Source organism: Hippocampus comes, unplaced genomic scaffold (genome assembly GCF_001891065.2).
Source record: "Hippocampus comes isolate QL1 unplaced genomic scaffold, H_comes_QL1_v1.1 scaffold104, whole genome shotgun sequence".
NCBI lineage: Eukaryota > Metazoa > Chordata > Actinopteri > Syngnathiformes > Syngnathidae > Hippocampus > Hippocampus comes.
Window position 1 is genome coordinate 3,234,969 of NW_017806072.1, and position 17,460 is coordinate 3,252,428.

Consider the following 17,460-nt stretch of genomic DNA (forward strand, 5'->3'; position numbering starts at 1 on the left):
TCCTGAGGTGTCAGACGGCTCCTGCTGGATGTCGGTGGTCCGCGAACACAGCTGTGGATGTCCCTCACATTATGTCCTGGGGTTGATGTTATCTTCTCACAAGCAACAGTTAATTTGATCAGAAGCCGTTAACTTAACAAAAGGATGTTAACTTAAGAGCCAGAACAGGAGCCGTCTGGGCTCTCACAGGCCGACAAGTCTCCCATAACAAACCTACCCCATTGTAAATGAGGTATTTGCGAAATCGCACTCTGGAACAAAGGTTTTGTCGTTACACTCAGAGTAATTATGGGATAACAGAATTACATTTATTCCAACAATCATCATGTCAATAACAACAATAATAATAATAATAATAATAATAATAATAATAACACCAGGTTTTAGCAATAACGCCATGTTTAGTTAAGGTTTTCCACGGTGACACACCAGATGTCCGAAGAGGTGCTGGCTGACATAACTTGAAGATCAGTTGCTCTTGTTCCTGTTTATGCATGTCAGTCCCCCCTCAGCTCCTAATCCATCACATACCTCTGTCAGAGGCAGGAGTACGGGATAATGCGTCCAAGCATGCGTGCCTGCCCAAGTTCAACATGGGTAGTGCAGCGGTCAGGCTCATGGGTTAGAGGTCAGGCTTATGACTTCAACGGAACATCCAGGGGAGGGGTGGGGGGTCTGAATTTACAGACCATCCATCCCGCCCATCCCTTCCAGCTATAAATAGGCAGAGGACTGTTGAGTGGCATGCTCCACTCCCTTTGAGAGTGTGAACACGGGGCATGAAAAAAAGACAAATCACTCCCGAATTGGCCATTTTTTTTCTACCACTTAATTAGTTTTGATGGCAAAGGGGCAAGGTTAACGTGATAGTGTGCGAAAGAAATCGCTTCATCTACTCTGTGTTGGAATCTTTGTGCAAAGTTTAGCAGTGCTGAAACATAAGTGTCACAAAAGTGACATTGTAATGGTTACAGGTAACCCATTTTGTTTGCAACGTTCTTTAAGATGATGTAATGTGCTAGAATCATGCATATATTAATGACATTTGATTCTCCCAATTAACTTTTTTTTTTAATCCAAAATTGCGCTCTTTTGAACTTCTCATTCCATCAATGAATGGTTGATGGCTATGGAAAATGACTAATTTGTTGCCCTAACCAAATGACAGTGCTACCAAAAGACACATGAAGGATAGGGGCTGACAAACACACAAGACAACATACACAACACAGCCAGCCCCAGGTACTGACTAGACACACAGGCAACTGTGCCACGTTGTGTTGTGTTGTGTTGTGTTGTGTTGTGTAGTTGTGGCCACCCACGACCGCCTCAAAGGGTACCGTGGCTGGCCACAACTACACCAACGGCACGCTGAATTTCAATGCAGCACACACAATGAAGAGACATGGTGGCCACAAGACGGCCACATGTAGAAAGCAACAATCAAAGGAAAGCTGTTTCCCACGAGTTTACTCGTAAATTCCCCCAAAATGCATGGTAGGTTAAGTGGTCACTCTGAATGGGTCAATAAGTGTGGTTGTGAGTGTTCATGGATGTTCATCTTTGTGTGCCCTCCGATTGGCGGGCAACCAGTTTAGGGTGCATCCTACTTATTGACTGAAGACGGCTGGAGTAGGCTCCCCCTTGACAGTCATGAAGATAAGCGGTTCGGATAATGGTTGGATATTTAGTATTACTATTGGATGTATGTGGGTCTCTTGAATCTAACTGGTGTCTACTTACTACTTCCTTTAAAGTAAAAACATTTTCAACATCCAGTGATTTTTTTTTTGTATTGGAGCAACATGTCTGACGTATTCAACAAACTAAAACATTTCTAATCCTAGAATTGCTGCCACAATGTTATTTTGCTTGGTAGTTTAAACTTCATTTAAGATTTAAGGGACATGCAGATATCTTGAATGGAGACGGTTCAAAGATATCTTGAACTGCAAGAGTCAAAATGACTATATCACAGCTACAATTCAGTTGCGTAATTCACAGAGCAGATATCTGCAACCGATTCATAGATATCTGCAATGAGAAACCACGACGGTACACATGAACGTAAAATGTGACGTAATTTGTCCTTTGGAAAATGATACTGCAGATATCGGATCTTGAGACAAAGTGGCTTCAGGGAAATCGCTCAAACAGGAGGGCTCACTATTCATTGCAACCTTTCCATCTCTGGTCTGGATTTTTAATTTAAAACTTCCCTTTATTTTCTCTCCAGGTTATTCAAAACCGATTTATTCCCGGCTGCCTTTAAGATGGGAAATTTCCAAGCACCCACTCTTGGCGGGTCGACACTGCTGTGGACCCGACTGTTTCCGTCTATCCACCTCTCTCTTTCTCCCTCTTTGTCCAGTCAGAAAAAGCAGCCACTTTCCAATGCCCGAGACCTGAAGTTTCATTGTCAATGCTCTCTCTCTCTTTCACACACACACACACACACACACACACACACACACACACACACACACACACACACACACACACACACACAACAGCGGTGTCAGTAAAGTTTTCATTTTCCACTTCCCTGGTGAACATTGTGGTGCTTGCCTATTTAATTTCAACAAGTACAAATCGCATGATGATCACTCTCTCAATTTCAATTACAGTACGTGTTTGAAGTGTGAGAGGCTGTATGCCCATGTGTTTTAGGGCGTCACATAGTCTGCCCTTTATCAGGCCATTAAACACATTATGACACCTACAATCCTGACCTCTCAAAAAAACATTTAAAATGGAAGCTAATTCCAAAGTGAGGAGAGCCGTACTCCTGTTACAGGTCTTCAGAACAGTCATAACACATTTTATAGCTTTGTGGTGTGCTCAACAGAAAGAGAGCTTTACCGATGAAATGTCTATGATACGAATTTACTTTTTTTTAAAATGTTATTAATTTATTGTTTTAACTGTCTTTGTTCTCGTATGACTAAGTTTTGCTCCATTTACAGCAACTTGTTTGCAGCTGTGGTTGTTTTAAAGTGCTCCATAAATAAAGTTGAGTTGAGCCATTATCAGACAGGTGAAGGAGACTTTTGCTGAAAGGCTTGGCTGCACTGCAGGTGGTAGACCAACATGGAATGTCCGCACTGGTGATACCACATTGATTGCATGCTCTCAAGTAGAAACAAACAAGCTCTGGAGTAGTACAGCCAAAAATTGTGTCAACACATAAAATCTGCCAAACACACGTAATGATGCACAAGCAAAGAACAAGTCTTCCTTGGCAAAAATGGAATCAACCAACCAGACAATGTCAAAGATCTTGGCCCCATGGTCATGGTTGATACAGACTGAACACCTGAGATGAGTGCTGGATTAGCGTTTCCACGAGATGCCACCAGTCAGCTAATTAGCGTGTGGAAGGCAAAAGAGATGGGCCTGAAAATAAATGAATAGGAGGTGAAATCTTTCATATGGAGCATTACCTTGTATGGTGGGGAACGCCGGACTTTAAAACAAGGTGACATGAGGAAGATAAAGGCCTTTGAGATGTGGGTATGGTGCAGAATGCTACAGGTAAGTTGGAAGGACAAGACCAATTGTGTGTTTGCCAAACAGTAGAAGTATAGAGAATGGCAGACTGCTTGCCCAGTTAGAGAGGGAAAAGGGAGAAAGGAAGACCTGTATGAAGGGACAATGGAACTTGCTTCCAGATAGTGTAACTACAGATGACCATCGAAGGAGAAGTTGAACGACAGGGGAGGCCAGAGAGAAGGAAAACAAGCGGGGCTGATAACATCAGGATGTGGACAGAGGTTGGAATGAATATGGCAAGAGAGAATGCACACAAGGGCCAACAGTTCTTATGGGACAATGGTTAAATAGCATCAGGAGCAGCATGACCAATGAAAACTGTCCCTAATGCCGCTATATAAACCTACAAACAAGCACTATGCACCACTTTTTTTTTAAACAAGTTATGTGGTTCACCTGGACAGAACCTTTCAACCAATCAATGTTCTGCTGGCTTTTGCCCCTTCCAATAAATGTAAATAATGAAGTTTCAGTCACATGAGCACATGGATCTTCCAAGCTATGATAATCATCTTAGTCCCTAAGCGAGCATAGGATTTGTTCTATATTGCTGCGACTGCCTGGAGACCAGTTCAGGTTGTAGCTCTTGCCTCTTGCCCAGCTCAGCTGGAATAGTCTCCAACCCATCCGCAACAGTATAATGATCAAGGGAATTAAAAAAAAAAAAAAAAAAAGGACACAAGTTACTGTATATATTGTATTGGTAGGGACAGAAATACAAACTACCGGATTTTGGATTTGCTCTTTTGTCACACAAAGGGTGATTGTTTCCTCGTTGTCCATCCCATTTATAAAAACTGGCCCAGTAGTTTTTTGCATGAGCTATATTAGTGATACTCAACGTAACAGTCTTGATGAAGTTTGCAGTAACAGAAACAATTATGTTGTCCCCCCCAGATATCAGGGTGTGGTTTATTTCAAGTGGCTCTTCTATTCAATAACAGCTCACCTGCCTTCTGTTATAGAAGTGGGACCGAGTCTCCCTCTGCTGCTCTCTCTTTAGGCCTACATGTACTGAGTGATAAAGTGATGAAGCGTATCCGGAAACCTTCCAACAACGTTAACTAGTCTTAAAAATAAACGACCTCTGATGTTCACCGTTCAGGGCATCACAGTAGCAAGTCCAAATTGATTATCTAAAAATACATGGTGTTGTATGATATGATAATGTGAACACCAAATAATTAAAAAATGAGTTTGCAAGTAAAAATATGTCTGTCTATTTATCATATATTTGTTCTTGGCCAGTGAGAAGCTTGTAATTTGAGCCCATTTGCATATTCGCAACTCTGTTATTACATTTTAATGCAATTAGAATAAGTATAAAATTCAATAAAACTGAACTTTTTTTTATTTGATGGTAAGGGATTGATTCAGCAGTACTTGTGAAATATGTGTATGTCACCTTCCGGAGTGTGTGTTCCGGTGCCGGCAAAAATAGACAATAGAACAAATATCTCTTGAAGAGTGTAATGTTGATGATTGCCCTGGATGCATATTGTATGATAGTTAATTACCTGCTTTTCTTGAGAACACAATTGTAAAATGATCAGGGTTTCAAAAATGCTGGTGCCTATATAAACTCGGGTCGCAGGAATATCAGGATTCATCACACAGCGTAACTTCAACGTTGTACACAAGCATATATCAATAGGCAAGCCTTGACGGCACGCCAATGTTGCAACTTGGCATGACCCAATGCGGCTGTGCAGATTGGTGAGCATGCGCAATGAGTTTGTTCCCGGAAGTAACGCGCACATGTCCTGCTGAAACAACCTTGGAAAGCCTGCAAAACAACTACTTATCAAGCCTATACCACAACGAACCATAACAAAGATGCCAGTAACGAGACTACTGTAAGTTATCGGGTTTTATACTGTTTCAATTAGAATGACAAGCGCGAATACAGTCATTTTTAGTTCATGCTATGTCTCCTTCTGAAGCACTTGATTTATTAAAGATTGCAAGACTCCCGTCCGACTTTACCCATCCACTGTGCGAATTTCGTGTTTTTGTCTTGTCTTTGCCTGAAGTCGGGCGGATGATGCGTTGTGAAGAATAAACCATACGAGCGTTTTGCAACATGACTATCCTTTGTTAGCATGGTATGCTAAAAACATGCAGTACTCCAACGCAGCAGTGGCTGTGCTCCAGGTCACAATACAATACAATAAATCCTGATTTATATAGCGCTTTCACAACAGCTGCAATGACATTAACGACAAACTGAAGATGCAGTCATCTGCTGTAAATTTGTTTAGAGAATGGGGTTCTACCCAAAGATAAATAGTTTACTTGTCTCGCTTAGAAATGATCTGTTGTTCTAGGATCCTGTGATCTATTTCGATAAAATGTGTGTCCTTTAAATTCTGGTGTGTCAATGTTGAGTAGCCATAGTTGTTGTTTTGCGGAATTTGTGCTCCTCTCTGTCTGTTTCGTCAACTACATGGAACACTGGTACACAAGCACGACCCATTCTAACTAGAATCAACTGTACAGCCTACACCGATGATTCCCTACCACTGTTCCCTGGCACTTTAGCGTGTTTAGATGTGTCATCGGAATTAACCAATTTCACTTATTTATTTTCTGTAGTAATGCACAACAGGTCTCACCAACCAAAGGTACTTCTTGAAGACTGATAAATGCCAAGGGCTCACGGTTTGTTCAAATTACTTGGAAATACACATTTTTTAACAATCAATGAAATTCATCGGGCAGAACGGTGGTCAACTGGTTAACACGTGTGCCTCACAGTGGAGAGGTGCAGGGTTTATTCCGGCTCCGGCCTTCCTGTGTGGAGTGTGCATGTTCTCCCCATGCCAGCGTGGTTTTTCTCTGGGTACTCCGGTTTCATCCCACATTCAAAAAACATGCATGGAAGGTGAATGGAACACTCTCAATTGCCAATTGAGTGTGAGTGCGTATGGTTGTTCATCTCTGTGTGCCCTGCGATTGGATGGCAACCAGTTCAGGGTGTCTCCCACTTACTGCCCAAAGACAGCTGGGATACACTCCAGCATGCCCGTGACCCATGTGAGAAAAAAGCGGATTAGAAAATTGTTGGATGAAATTAATGGATGTGAAGACACTGAACAGTGAATACGTGAATGATTTCTCGCAATAATTGTTAACAAGGTCAGAAACATATGAATATCAGTATACAATGCTTCATTTCTACAAATGTTTGCATGTGTTTACTTTTTCAAATGCTTGCTTCTACAACATTCCTAGGAAATCACAATGTCCCATCACTTGAGTGCTTATTTTAGAACAGGCAGTTATGAGAGCTAATGTCGTCTTTGGGGGCTACGTAGCTCCCCGTGCCCATTGCCCTGCTCTAGCCAGGTGCAGAGCAGGGACAGAGGGAGAGCAAAAGAGATCAGCTTTGTGACTTGAGTGGGAAGAAATGGAGAGAGAGAGAGAGAGAGAGAGAGAGAGAGAGAGAGAGAGAGAGAGAGAGAGAGAGAGAGACAGAGAGACAGACAGAGAGAGAGAGAGAGAGAGAGAGAGAGAGAGAGAGACGGACAGACTGCCAGTGCCAATTTTTTGTTGCCAAAGTGAAGTTGTCTCACATAAGGGGTGTTCACACGGCACACATTTGCATCGGTGCTGCACCGATGTATTTTGTTGCTATATATCTTATGCCGGTGTAAATTTTGTGGAGCGTTCACACGTGTAAAGCTGCTTACTAAAGAGAAGCGTGTTAACCCCAGTGCAGCCCCATTTGCGTTCACACGGCAGTTTCTGCGGCCGTGCAATACGATAATAAAACATGCGAATGCGTAAAGTGTACTTCCTTTTCCCCTACTTGTTTGTGACATAACAAAAAAAAACATGGTTTATACTTCTCCAGTCAAATCAATGCTGCGGTCTATCAGACACCGTAAAAGGATGAGAAAGAGAAAGGAAAGATGACGGAAGTATAACAGAGCACGAAAGCAACGCATTGTACCCGTATGAAATCAACTCTTCCCACGTGTAGCGAGTCTACTCCTGTAGCATTCACACATCACATTTTACATCGGTGCTGCCCCACAAACTAGCATTTACTCAGAAGTTTTAAACCACCTCCTGAGCAGGGTTAAATTTGCTCCGGTTTAAGCTGTTTTCAGGGGCTACACCGGTATAACGTTGTATGTGTGAACGCTCTACGGGGGCAGTCCCGGTGCTACACCGGAGTAAAAGTTGCCGTGTGAACACCCCTATAATATTTTGTATAAATTTCCCATCTCCTCAGGCTCACAAGTGGACGTGTGCAAATAAAAGGCTGAGTTGAATCGCTGAACGTAATGGGTGGAATACCAGAAATGACTCGAGGGGCAATCTCTTCGTCTTTAAAAAAACACAAATTTGGATGACATTTGCACCTTAAAAAGCACCTTGAATATAGATATTACACAAACCCACTTTAACCCACATTTCAAGAATTATTTTTTTTTTCTCCAGTAGCACGTAACATCAACAACAACAGCTTTGTATTCAACTAAGCAGGCTCAGAATAACTGAATTTGTGAGTGAATTGAAAAAGCTCATGATTATTGTTACAAATAATATGACCTAATGATGGTGAAATGAAGCTTCATTCAGCACTGAAGTATTCCAGCCAATTGGTTTGCTCATGGTTTAAAGCTTCATGATGCTTCATTTGTTCAAAAAGACGAAGCAGACAACAGCGTTGAAAATTTAAATCATTGCAATTCGATAAAGACCCCTATTAATATGCATTGAATATGCCGACATCAATGTTGACGTTATTTTGTGTCTTGTCTCGCTGTATGTTCGCAATTTAAAAATCCACCCACCCCATCTGACAGTGGGGTGCACCGTTGAGTGGTTGTCAGCTAGTTACAGCAATTCAGAAGTCAATTTTCTATGACCGGAACCTTTTAAAAAAGTTGACATTGTTTTGCTTGCAGATATCCTTTGTACCAGCTGGGTAACCCACAGCTGAGACTCTTCAGACCAAACTGGTTCTTGAAGCTGGTAAGGCCTGGAAAAGAGCAGCCTCCTGACACTGTCCAGTTCCGCATCCCAATGGAGTAAGTCTTACAATTTACAACTTGCAAAGATCCATGAGGCATTAGGCCAAGCTACATTGACAAACAACCAACAGAACCTTACAAGTGTTATCATCTAAGAAAGAACCCTTGAATCTCAAATGTTTCAATCAGTTCAGTGTTTTGTCAAAATCAAAAACTACTATGTTACGAAATTTCCCCACTTTATCGGCCAAAATGTTTTGACATGAACTGCACTTTGCGTCATGGCCACAAGGTGGTAGAGCAACCTCAAGAACAGAAGTCAGAAATATCAGTCAGCAGTCCAGAATTCTTTCAGCGCCTTTTGGTCCTCTATATTGAGCTGTGTTGCAGCGATGGCTTGTGAATGGCTGACACAGGGAGTATAGTGGAAGATTAAGTCCACACTCTGTATTTGGCTGTACGACTTTCGTCAGTTTATGGCACCAATATTAACATCAATAGAGTAAAGGAAAGCGACATATTTTGGCTCTTCTCCAAAACTTCATCCCATTGTATTTCCCAAATAAATGCTCCATTTTTAATAGTACCTAGGGATTCCAAATATACACTGTACTTTTCATATATTGTGTCTTATAATCCTAAATATACTGTATAATTCAAAGAACAATTCTGAAATGACTCCTTCAAGTTTGGTTTTTTTTTTTCTTCAATCTTCCCATTTTGGGAGTTGTCGACTCCACTTAATGAACATGTTTGTAAGTTGTAATTTACTGTGTGGTAGTCCACAGGGCTATGTTGCACTTGGAAAGCTCCCTCATGTTTATCCAATTTGTCTGTCCAGTTTACGTCATTAAGGCATCATCTCAAGCTATCTGTCCTCTTGTATTTTTACACACATTTACCAATTGAATCATCCATTCAACGCCTTGGGAGTGTGATAAATTTGCAAAGCAACACATTACAGTATTACTCTGTGTCATGAAGTCCAACTGAAGATTGTTGTTGTCAAGGTCACTGAGGTTAGCAGAACTGAGAGGTCCAAAGCTTGTGCTGTGCTGGGGAGAAAAATACAAGATTAAGATGGGTCTCTGGTGGGGTTTTCGACTGTAATCTGTTCATCCAGGTGCTTGGCCTCCTACGAATGTGACTCTTGTCTCTTGTCTGCTGAATTCCAAGAATGCTTACATAATTTGGTGTGTGCGCGTGCGTGCGTGCGTGCGTGCGTGCGTGTGTGCGTGTGTGTGTGTACCAGGTGGACACAAAAGTGTTTGTGTATATTTGGAGTTTAGAGAGAGGTTTGGCAAAATGCTGTCATCATGGGGGGCGGGGGGTGGGGGGGGGGGTAATATGTGATAGGACACAATACATGATTTGACACATGTTGAATTACAGTGTTGATGGAAGCATTCGCTTACATTTTGTGATCACGTCTCACTGTATGGGAATGAGCTTTGTATGTAAACACACAGTACTTGCATAAACATGCATTCTGCTAGACCAGAGTAACCTCTTCAGTCCAAGGTCAGTGACGTACAGTTCCAAAGTTGACGGTCAACATTTAAAGAAATTGCCTGCACCGTTTTTCAAAGAATTGACTTTTTGAAAAACTTTCAAAATCCGAACAAACTGGTGGTTCACCAACTCCCTCAGAACAAATTCTTTAATGTTTCGGAGGTTTGGGTGTGCCCAATTTATTTATTTATTTATTTATTTTGCACTGTCTGGTAAAGGGCCATGGCTCATTGATCTAGACCAGGGGTGTCAAACTCATTTCACATGGTGGGCCACATACAGCCTCGGTAGATGTCAAGTGGGCCGGACCATTAAAATGATACCATACTTTGCTATAAATAACCAAAACAATATGTCTTTCCTTTGTTTTGGTATAAAGAAGCACAAGAACATTAGGGAAATGTTAAAATTTGATGAACATATCTTTTACAAAACATTTCATGAAGCACCTTACATTTCCTTCGACAAATGTGCAATTTACTTTTATCATTCACGTATATGCATTGCAACTGATCCCACTGATTGGACAAACTTTAACAAGTAATTGGTATTGAAAACTATAGTAATGCACTTTAAGATTAAACGAGATTTATAAAGAAAGGAAGTTATAAACCATTTACACGGGCATATAAAATCTAAATGTAATCCCTGCCTACACCTTACAAACTAAGGAGAGTGCTATTAAATGTGTAAATGTGAGAGTGCTATTGATAGCGTCTGCTGTCATGGGTCTGTCTCAGTGACCGACTGAGGCTGCTGTTGTCTTCTTCTCTGATCAAAACAGTGTCCCCTTGCGGATACTCAATAAATTGCACCTTATTAAAAATATTAATTCTGTGTCTTTAATGCATTTTTTTTTCACTTTTAAATTATCCTGCGGGCCTGATTGAACCTCCTTGCGGGCCGCTTCCGGCCCGCGGGCCGTATGTTTGACACCGCTGATCTAGACAAAAACCTTAGATGGACAAATGGGCAGTGACACATCAAATATCAACTCCGATTTACTCATGAGTTATTATGGCAATGAACGCTGTTGTTAGGCCTATTTAGCATAGGCAGTGTTTGTGCTGATAAGTTGTAATGCTCAACAGCTGTTAATGCGAAGTAGTAATGATGGTGTTCTCAGGCATTGAACACAATGTGGCCTTTGTTTCAAAAGCCGCTTTCACACGTTCACAGCAAACTTGAACTTATGAGGATGTTTTCCCCAAAGGGGCTGCTTGGGAGAGAAGAAATGTCCGATCTACTCTCACTACACTCTCCTGCTTTCTGCACAACGGTATTCACCCAATATTTCCAATGGGTAAGGGTAGACATTAGCTTTTAGCAGGCTGTGTGTGATTGACACATGAAGTCAGCCAAAACGATTCACCCTCTTTTTAAGCATGTGTTCATGTAAGAACAAGGATGCATGATAATTGTCGGTGCTTTGTAAAGGGGGTATTTATCTACAAGATAAAAGGTCAAAGGCTTTGTGTTCTCTCCACATTCAAGGTTTGTGGATAGGTGACACCGGTGCATGGCAAGAGCCGTTCAAATGTTAGTTAGACTTTCCAACGGATCTTATCGGCCGTATCTGATTGGCTGATATTGAGCATATTTAGTTCCATTTTTAATCAGCCGTCATGTTGTAATTGGCATTACATATTCATTTACTTGTGACAGCCTTTTGCAAATGAATTCTGGACACCACTAATAGAATTGGGCGCTACCTGACAGGATGTAACTTTAATATTGTTTTGCTAACACGGAGATCAGATCGCTGTGTTCCTTGTGTGCTCCTCACGTGAGTCTGAAAATAAATACCCGTACCGCCTTTCACTTGTGAGTACACTGTACTGCAAATACCGAGTCTCGAATGACTGACATTTCAAACATCTCGATGTTGGAGAATCAATCTTAGTGGTATCAGGAGCGTCAATAGCTCAAACAGTATCGTTCTGTATTGGCCATTTTGTCACAGCACAATCGGTACTCTTTTTGTTGTCTGAATGTGTTTTCGCTTGAAAGCACCATTCTATTTTGGGTAACACCTGTGTTCAGGATATTTAGAGTTTACATCGAGCAAACCAAAGCTGCGGCGCCAGACTGCGCACTGCGATTGATTAAGCGGAACTCTGTTAACTGCATCGCTCTCTCCACAACTATGCAGTTTGTATGTTCTGTAAATCAGCTTTGTGAATCAAAGATAGCTGTTAAGTCCCATGTCCGCTATTGACAAATACATGTGTCTTGACTATTGTATGTATTTTTATCTTATTTATTTTTTGGTTGTTTATTTTTTTTTTTTTAAGCCCTTTTTGCAATTTCATGATGTGGCTTTCACCTCAGTGTAAATTTGATAATGTCACACTTCTTTGTGGGTCTTGCTGCATGGGCCACAAAGTTGCACCCTGAGTAGACAGAACCTTTCCTCTTTCTTTTCATATTTTTCACCTAGATTTTGGTGTGAGTGCCTTTAGTTTAGTTATTTCATGACCTCCCTGACACTTGGCTGAGTTACTTCAGGAAATTTGTTTTCACTTTCACTTGACAGATCTAACAAAGAGAATAAAACAATAAGTGTTAAACTGTTCTTTGCCAACAACCTTTGTGTTTATATGTAGACTTTCATTTTTTCCACTTTCCATGTTCTGCTCTTCCCCCCTGATTTTCTCAGTGCTTTACATTTTCATTAACTTTCTTTGAACTATAGCTTTATATTCTATTTTATGGCCACACGTGTTTTTTCCCCCAGTCTGCTTTATGTTCTCGGTTATTTGCATTTTCATCAACTTTCTATTAACTGTAGCTTTACATTCGATTTTTTGGCCACTTACGATTTATTTTTCCAGTCTGCTTTTTTAAAATTACATTCCTTTGCAGAACACCCTAAACCAGTTCGTCTTGGGTACTTTCTGTGCCAGACACCTGGATTGTCCTACCTTAGAGACACATTTCTTTGTCTTTGGATTGTTCTTAAACCTTTGTGCTGTCAGCATTTTCCCTTCACTCTCGAAGGAACATCATCAAATTTCTAGGTTTCCTCCCACCACCCCTTCGTCTCAATTTATAACCCTCACCTGGCATGGGTAAAGACGCATGCACACAACAGAGAAAAACAACGCTGAACAGAGTGTTCAGTCTTCTTCTCAGTCACATTTTATGCAACTCTGCTGACTAATAACTATGAAACCAGACCATGCTGTGGTTTCTCACTGTAATCTGATTTGAGAAAACTGAGCCTTCGTAACAGCAGCTACCATTGTCTGGCAGCTGTACAATACTGTACCTGTTGGATCAAACAATGCCGCGATTACCACTGTGATCACTCCATGTTTGCGCGTTCCGCTTCACAAATGCATAAGTGAATTTGGAAACCCTTTGCAGGCTTATTAACTGAGCAACTACTTCACGATGGCTTTTTAGGGCGACTCCGTCAGATCTTTTCTCAGAAATGAATCTCAACAATATTTGCTGAAAACTATTCATCTTACTTGAACAACGAAATTCGACATCTATTAAGTGTCCATTAAGTGCTGGAGATACAATTTAATTTGTTCCACGACAGTGCTTGCTACTCCAAGCACTCGTCTCAAATCATCTTTCCTCATTGAAATGAATGGAAAACAACCAAAATATTTTCAGTGTACATTTAAATAAGAAAGATCACATGCTTTAATATTGCATTTTATAAGAACATACGTAACATAATTAAATAGAATAACCAATAAAATAGTGAACAATTTGGACTGTTTATTACAGCTTGTCGGCCCTTGGGATGCGTTCCAGTTTTTCATGTGGGCCCCTTTGCAAAATGAATTGCTCGCCCTTGTTTTTGAGCCACAAATTGTCATCTACATCACATTAAATATCTTCTCTTGTGATGAGGAATTTTAGAAAACTGCTTGTTCAGTGGTTGATCTCATGCTTCTCACATTTCCCTTTATTTCCCTTTCGTTAGAGAAAAATCAAGATTCACCTGGGAAAAAGTCTAATGAAAATCTATACAACTATGTGTGCTAGGTTATAATTAACAAATATCATTATATAATGAACACAATAACTTATAACTATAACATAAGCAGCAGAGAGTTGTATATTACTGGGCAATACAGTTTGCAAACTGTTCTCGATTTTTTTTTGTGTGTGTTGTTTCAGAATCTGCCCTTGTTTTTTTCTCTCACACATCACCATTTTCATTATTATTATTATAATAATAATTATTATCATCATCATCATCAACAACATTATTATCACCATTATTATTATTATTATTATTATTATTATTATTATTATTATTATTAATAATAATATCATCATCATCATCATTGTTATTATTGTAAAAGTCATGTACCGGTAATATATAACAGTAATACAAATGTACGGTTAGGTGCTGCAACAGGTGGATTTTCACTGAAATGACCGAAATCATATAAATTACAAAGGATAATAAAATCCATATTGCTCAAACTTTTATAGGTCGAACTTAAAAACAAAAAATGAAAATACCACAAAAACCTGATGTAAGGAAAGCCATTTCTGTAATTGCCATCAGGTATGCCATCTTGACATCTTGACTAGTGTAATCATTTGCACAGATGTGCCAAAGCATTTGAAATATATTCAATTAAATGAGAAACAGAGTTCATTTGTTTTATGTTGCACGAGTGACACTAATCTACGCTGTGAAGATTGAATAAGTAGTTCTGAGAATTTAAATTCTGCTCTGAGAAATGTAGCAAAGCCACAGAGGAAAAACTAATTTAACCACCACTGTTTTTGATGCGAAGTTTTTCTGCTTAGACCAGGCAGCCACATGGAAACCTCAAGGTTGACATTCAAACTGAATAGCTATTTGAGGACTTTTGAAAGTGCTGCCAACTCATTTCATGTGCTTTGTTTAAGAGGATGTATACCACAGGTATACTTGTCCTCCCGTTGTGTTGGCTGTCTTTGTACTTCATGCCAAGAATTTTAAAGCCCTTTGAGAAATACTGTATTCGAGTGCATCTTGGACAGCTTGACTTACTTGCTTCAAACTTGCCAAGATACAGACCATCTCTGTGGTGGGACTTCCACCTTCCACACTTTGATCTATTTCTGTTCTTTTGTCTGAGCAAACCCCAAACAATAAATTTAATCCTTCACACGCCGCTCTTATATTCTCAACTTCTCAGCTGTCCTTTCTCTTGTCAGGTCTCCGGTTTCTCAGTGGCTGACTCTCGAGACGTCTACTATTATCATCTTGATACTTAGTGTTGAGCAATTTCTGGGTAATACATATTGTCTGGTGGATGGGATGAGTGTTGAGTCCACCCAAACTTGTCCACCCAAACTTGACAAGAGGGCAGAATGACAATGAGCGGCGGCTTTGTTTGGCCAACTCTCCTGTTTCATGCTTAACACTAAACCACTGTGATGTGATTTTCTTCACCATTACAGCGCGTGCATTAATGATACAGTTTGTGATGATTTATTTGGATTTCACCTCGAGTTAGACGTGAAATAACATCATTGAACCATATTGCAATTCAAAACATCACGTATGATAGCATCATTCATTTGAAGACATTTACAGACAGCATTTACACATTATTAAAAATGGGTAGTGGTATGATTGAAATATACCGTATTGGCCCAAATATAAGACGGTGTTTTTTGCATTGAAATAAGACTGAAAAAGTGGGGGTTGTCTTATATTCGGGGTCTAGACATTATACCCATTCCCGAAGCTAGATGGCGCCAGATATCATTGAAGCAAATGCTGAACTTGACTCCCCAGGCCAAAGTGAACCCCTGTCATGAAGAATAAAAATAAAAATAAAAATAGCGGTAGCACGAAGAAGAAAAATAAAAAAATAGCGGTAAGAAAGAAAAGAGAAGAAAATAATAGAAGAGATACCAGAAAATGGAGAAACGTGGCGACAATCTGGAGAAAAGTGGGTCGAAGATCGGCCAGGTTAACCGGCAGCTGAGGAGAAGTTATGATGTAATTTACATTTCAAAAACCAGAAGCCATTCTTTTACGAATGTGATTGCACTTTAGTTGACATATTTAAATGTTCAGATATTAAAATTTGAATGAGGCAAAATAACATGCCTTTTTTCTCAAATATATTGTTATAATCATTTGTTTCAGATGTACTGTAATTATTTTCTGTATAAAAATTAATTTGTTGTTCAAAAAGTCTTTTTTCAAACTTGAGTCTTGAAAAACAGGGGGTCGTCTTATAATCAGGGCCGTCTTATATTCGGGCCAATACGGTAGTACTTTCAGATGTTTGGATAAGCTGTATAATTAAGAATCTGAGAATCCAAGAGTAGTTTTCCATTTCCATCCAGCTTTTTTTTTTATGTCCGCAAATAATTGACAGTCCCCTAAAATATATTATAATTGCCTATATTATCCCTTTCATGCACCCTGATAACATGATACGATGTCCACTGTAGTAAGCGCCGTCCCTGAAAGGGTTAATACTTTCAAACTTTGAAATGAATACTTTAAAACACAAGTCAACAGTTGCTCAAGCCTCAATGCAATGACATTAACCCACAACGGAAATGCAAACTCCACAACACAACAGCCACAAGCTCAGATATAAAGGCCCGTGTGCCGTTCGGTGATTCAGAATGCACCTTAAATGAGTGCCGGAGAGCACTCTCGAGGCCGTATCCCACTGAGCGGGGAAGGTTTGCGACTGTTTGCGAATGTAGCGAATGTTGAGTTCTCGTCTGCATTCGTTCAAGGTCGCAAACGTTTGCCAGACGTTCGCCATATGTTTGCCAACAGTTTTAGTGCTTTTTCTTGACGCTAAAACTGTTTGCGACCATTAAAATGGATGCCGATTGTCCGGTAAACGCTTTTGCGACCGTTTGCGACCTTGAATGAACCCTGACGAAAAATCAACATTCACTCCATTGGCAAACACTTGCAAACCTTTGCTGCTCGGTGGGATACAGGCTTTGGCGCTCCAACTGGGGATACGGTGCATTCAGTGCGTCAGGCAGTGCAGATAGAAACAGTTGAAGCATGAGCCACTGATTTGTTTTATAACATACAGTTGGCTGGATTCAGAAATTGTGAGGGGAGCACGCTTTGCCTCTTCAAACACATGCACTCGCAAAGTGGTGTTAGTGCATCAGTGAATTTCTGAAATTGCCCTAGATCTGCCAGTGCATTATAGCAGCCCAGCTAATCACCGTGCCGACATGGCAGCCATGTTGGCAGGGGTGACTTTCCGGTCAAAGGCATAGACATTAAAAATAATTTATAACTTGCTCATTTATCAACCAATTTTCTTGCAGTTTTCTTTTTTTTGTCGGTGCCAAATCATGTGCTATCACTACCAAACATATGGGGAAAAAGACCAAAAAAATATCTTTATCGTATCGTATCGTAAGACTTTTCAAATAGTTTTTTTTTTTTTTT

General features: G+C 40.2%; 1 protein-coding gene across 1 annotated transcript in view; it reads left to right on the forward strand.

Moving 5' to 3' along the window:
* The first annotated feature begins 5,265 nt into the window (after positions 1 to 5,265).
* The window catches only part of mrpl23 (mitochondrial ribosomal protein L23), a 50,154-nt gene continuing 37,959 nt past the window's right edge, over positions 5,266 to 17,460 (forward strand). The window contains exons 1-2 of the mRNA XM_019894213.1: positions 5,266 to 5,408; positions 8,472 to 8,594. Coding sequence (XP_019749772.1) covers positions 5,389 to 5,408; positions 8,472 to 8,594 — 143 coding nt within the window. The 5' untranslated portion in view covers positions 5,266 to 5,388. The remainder of the gene's footprint in view (positions 5,409 to 8,471; positions 8,595 to 17,460) is intronic.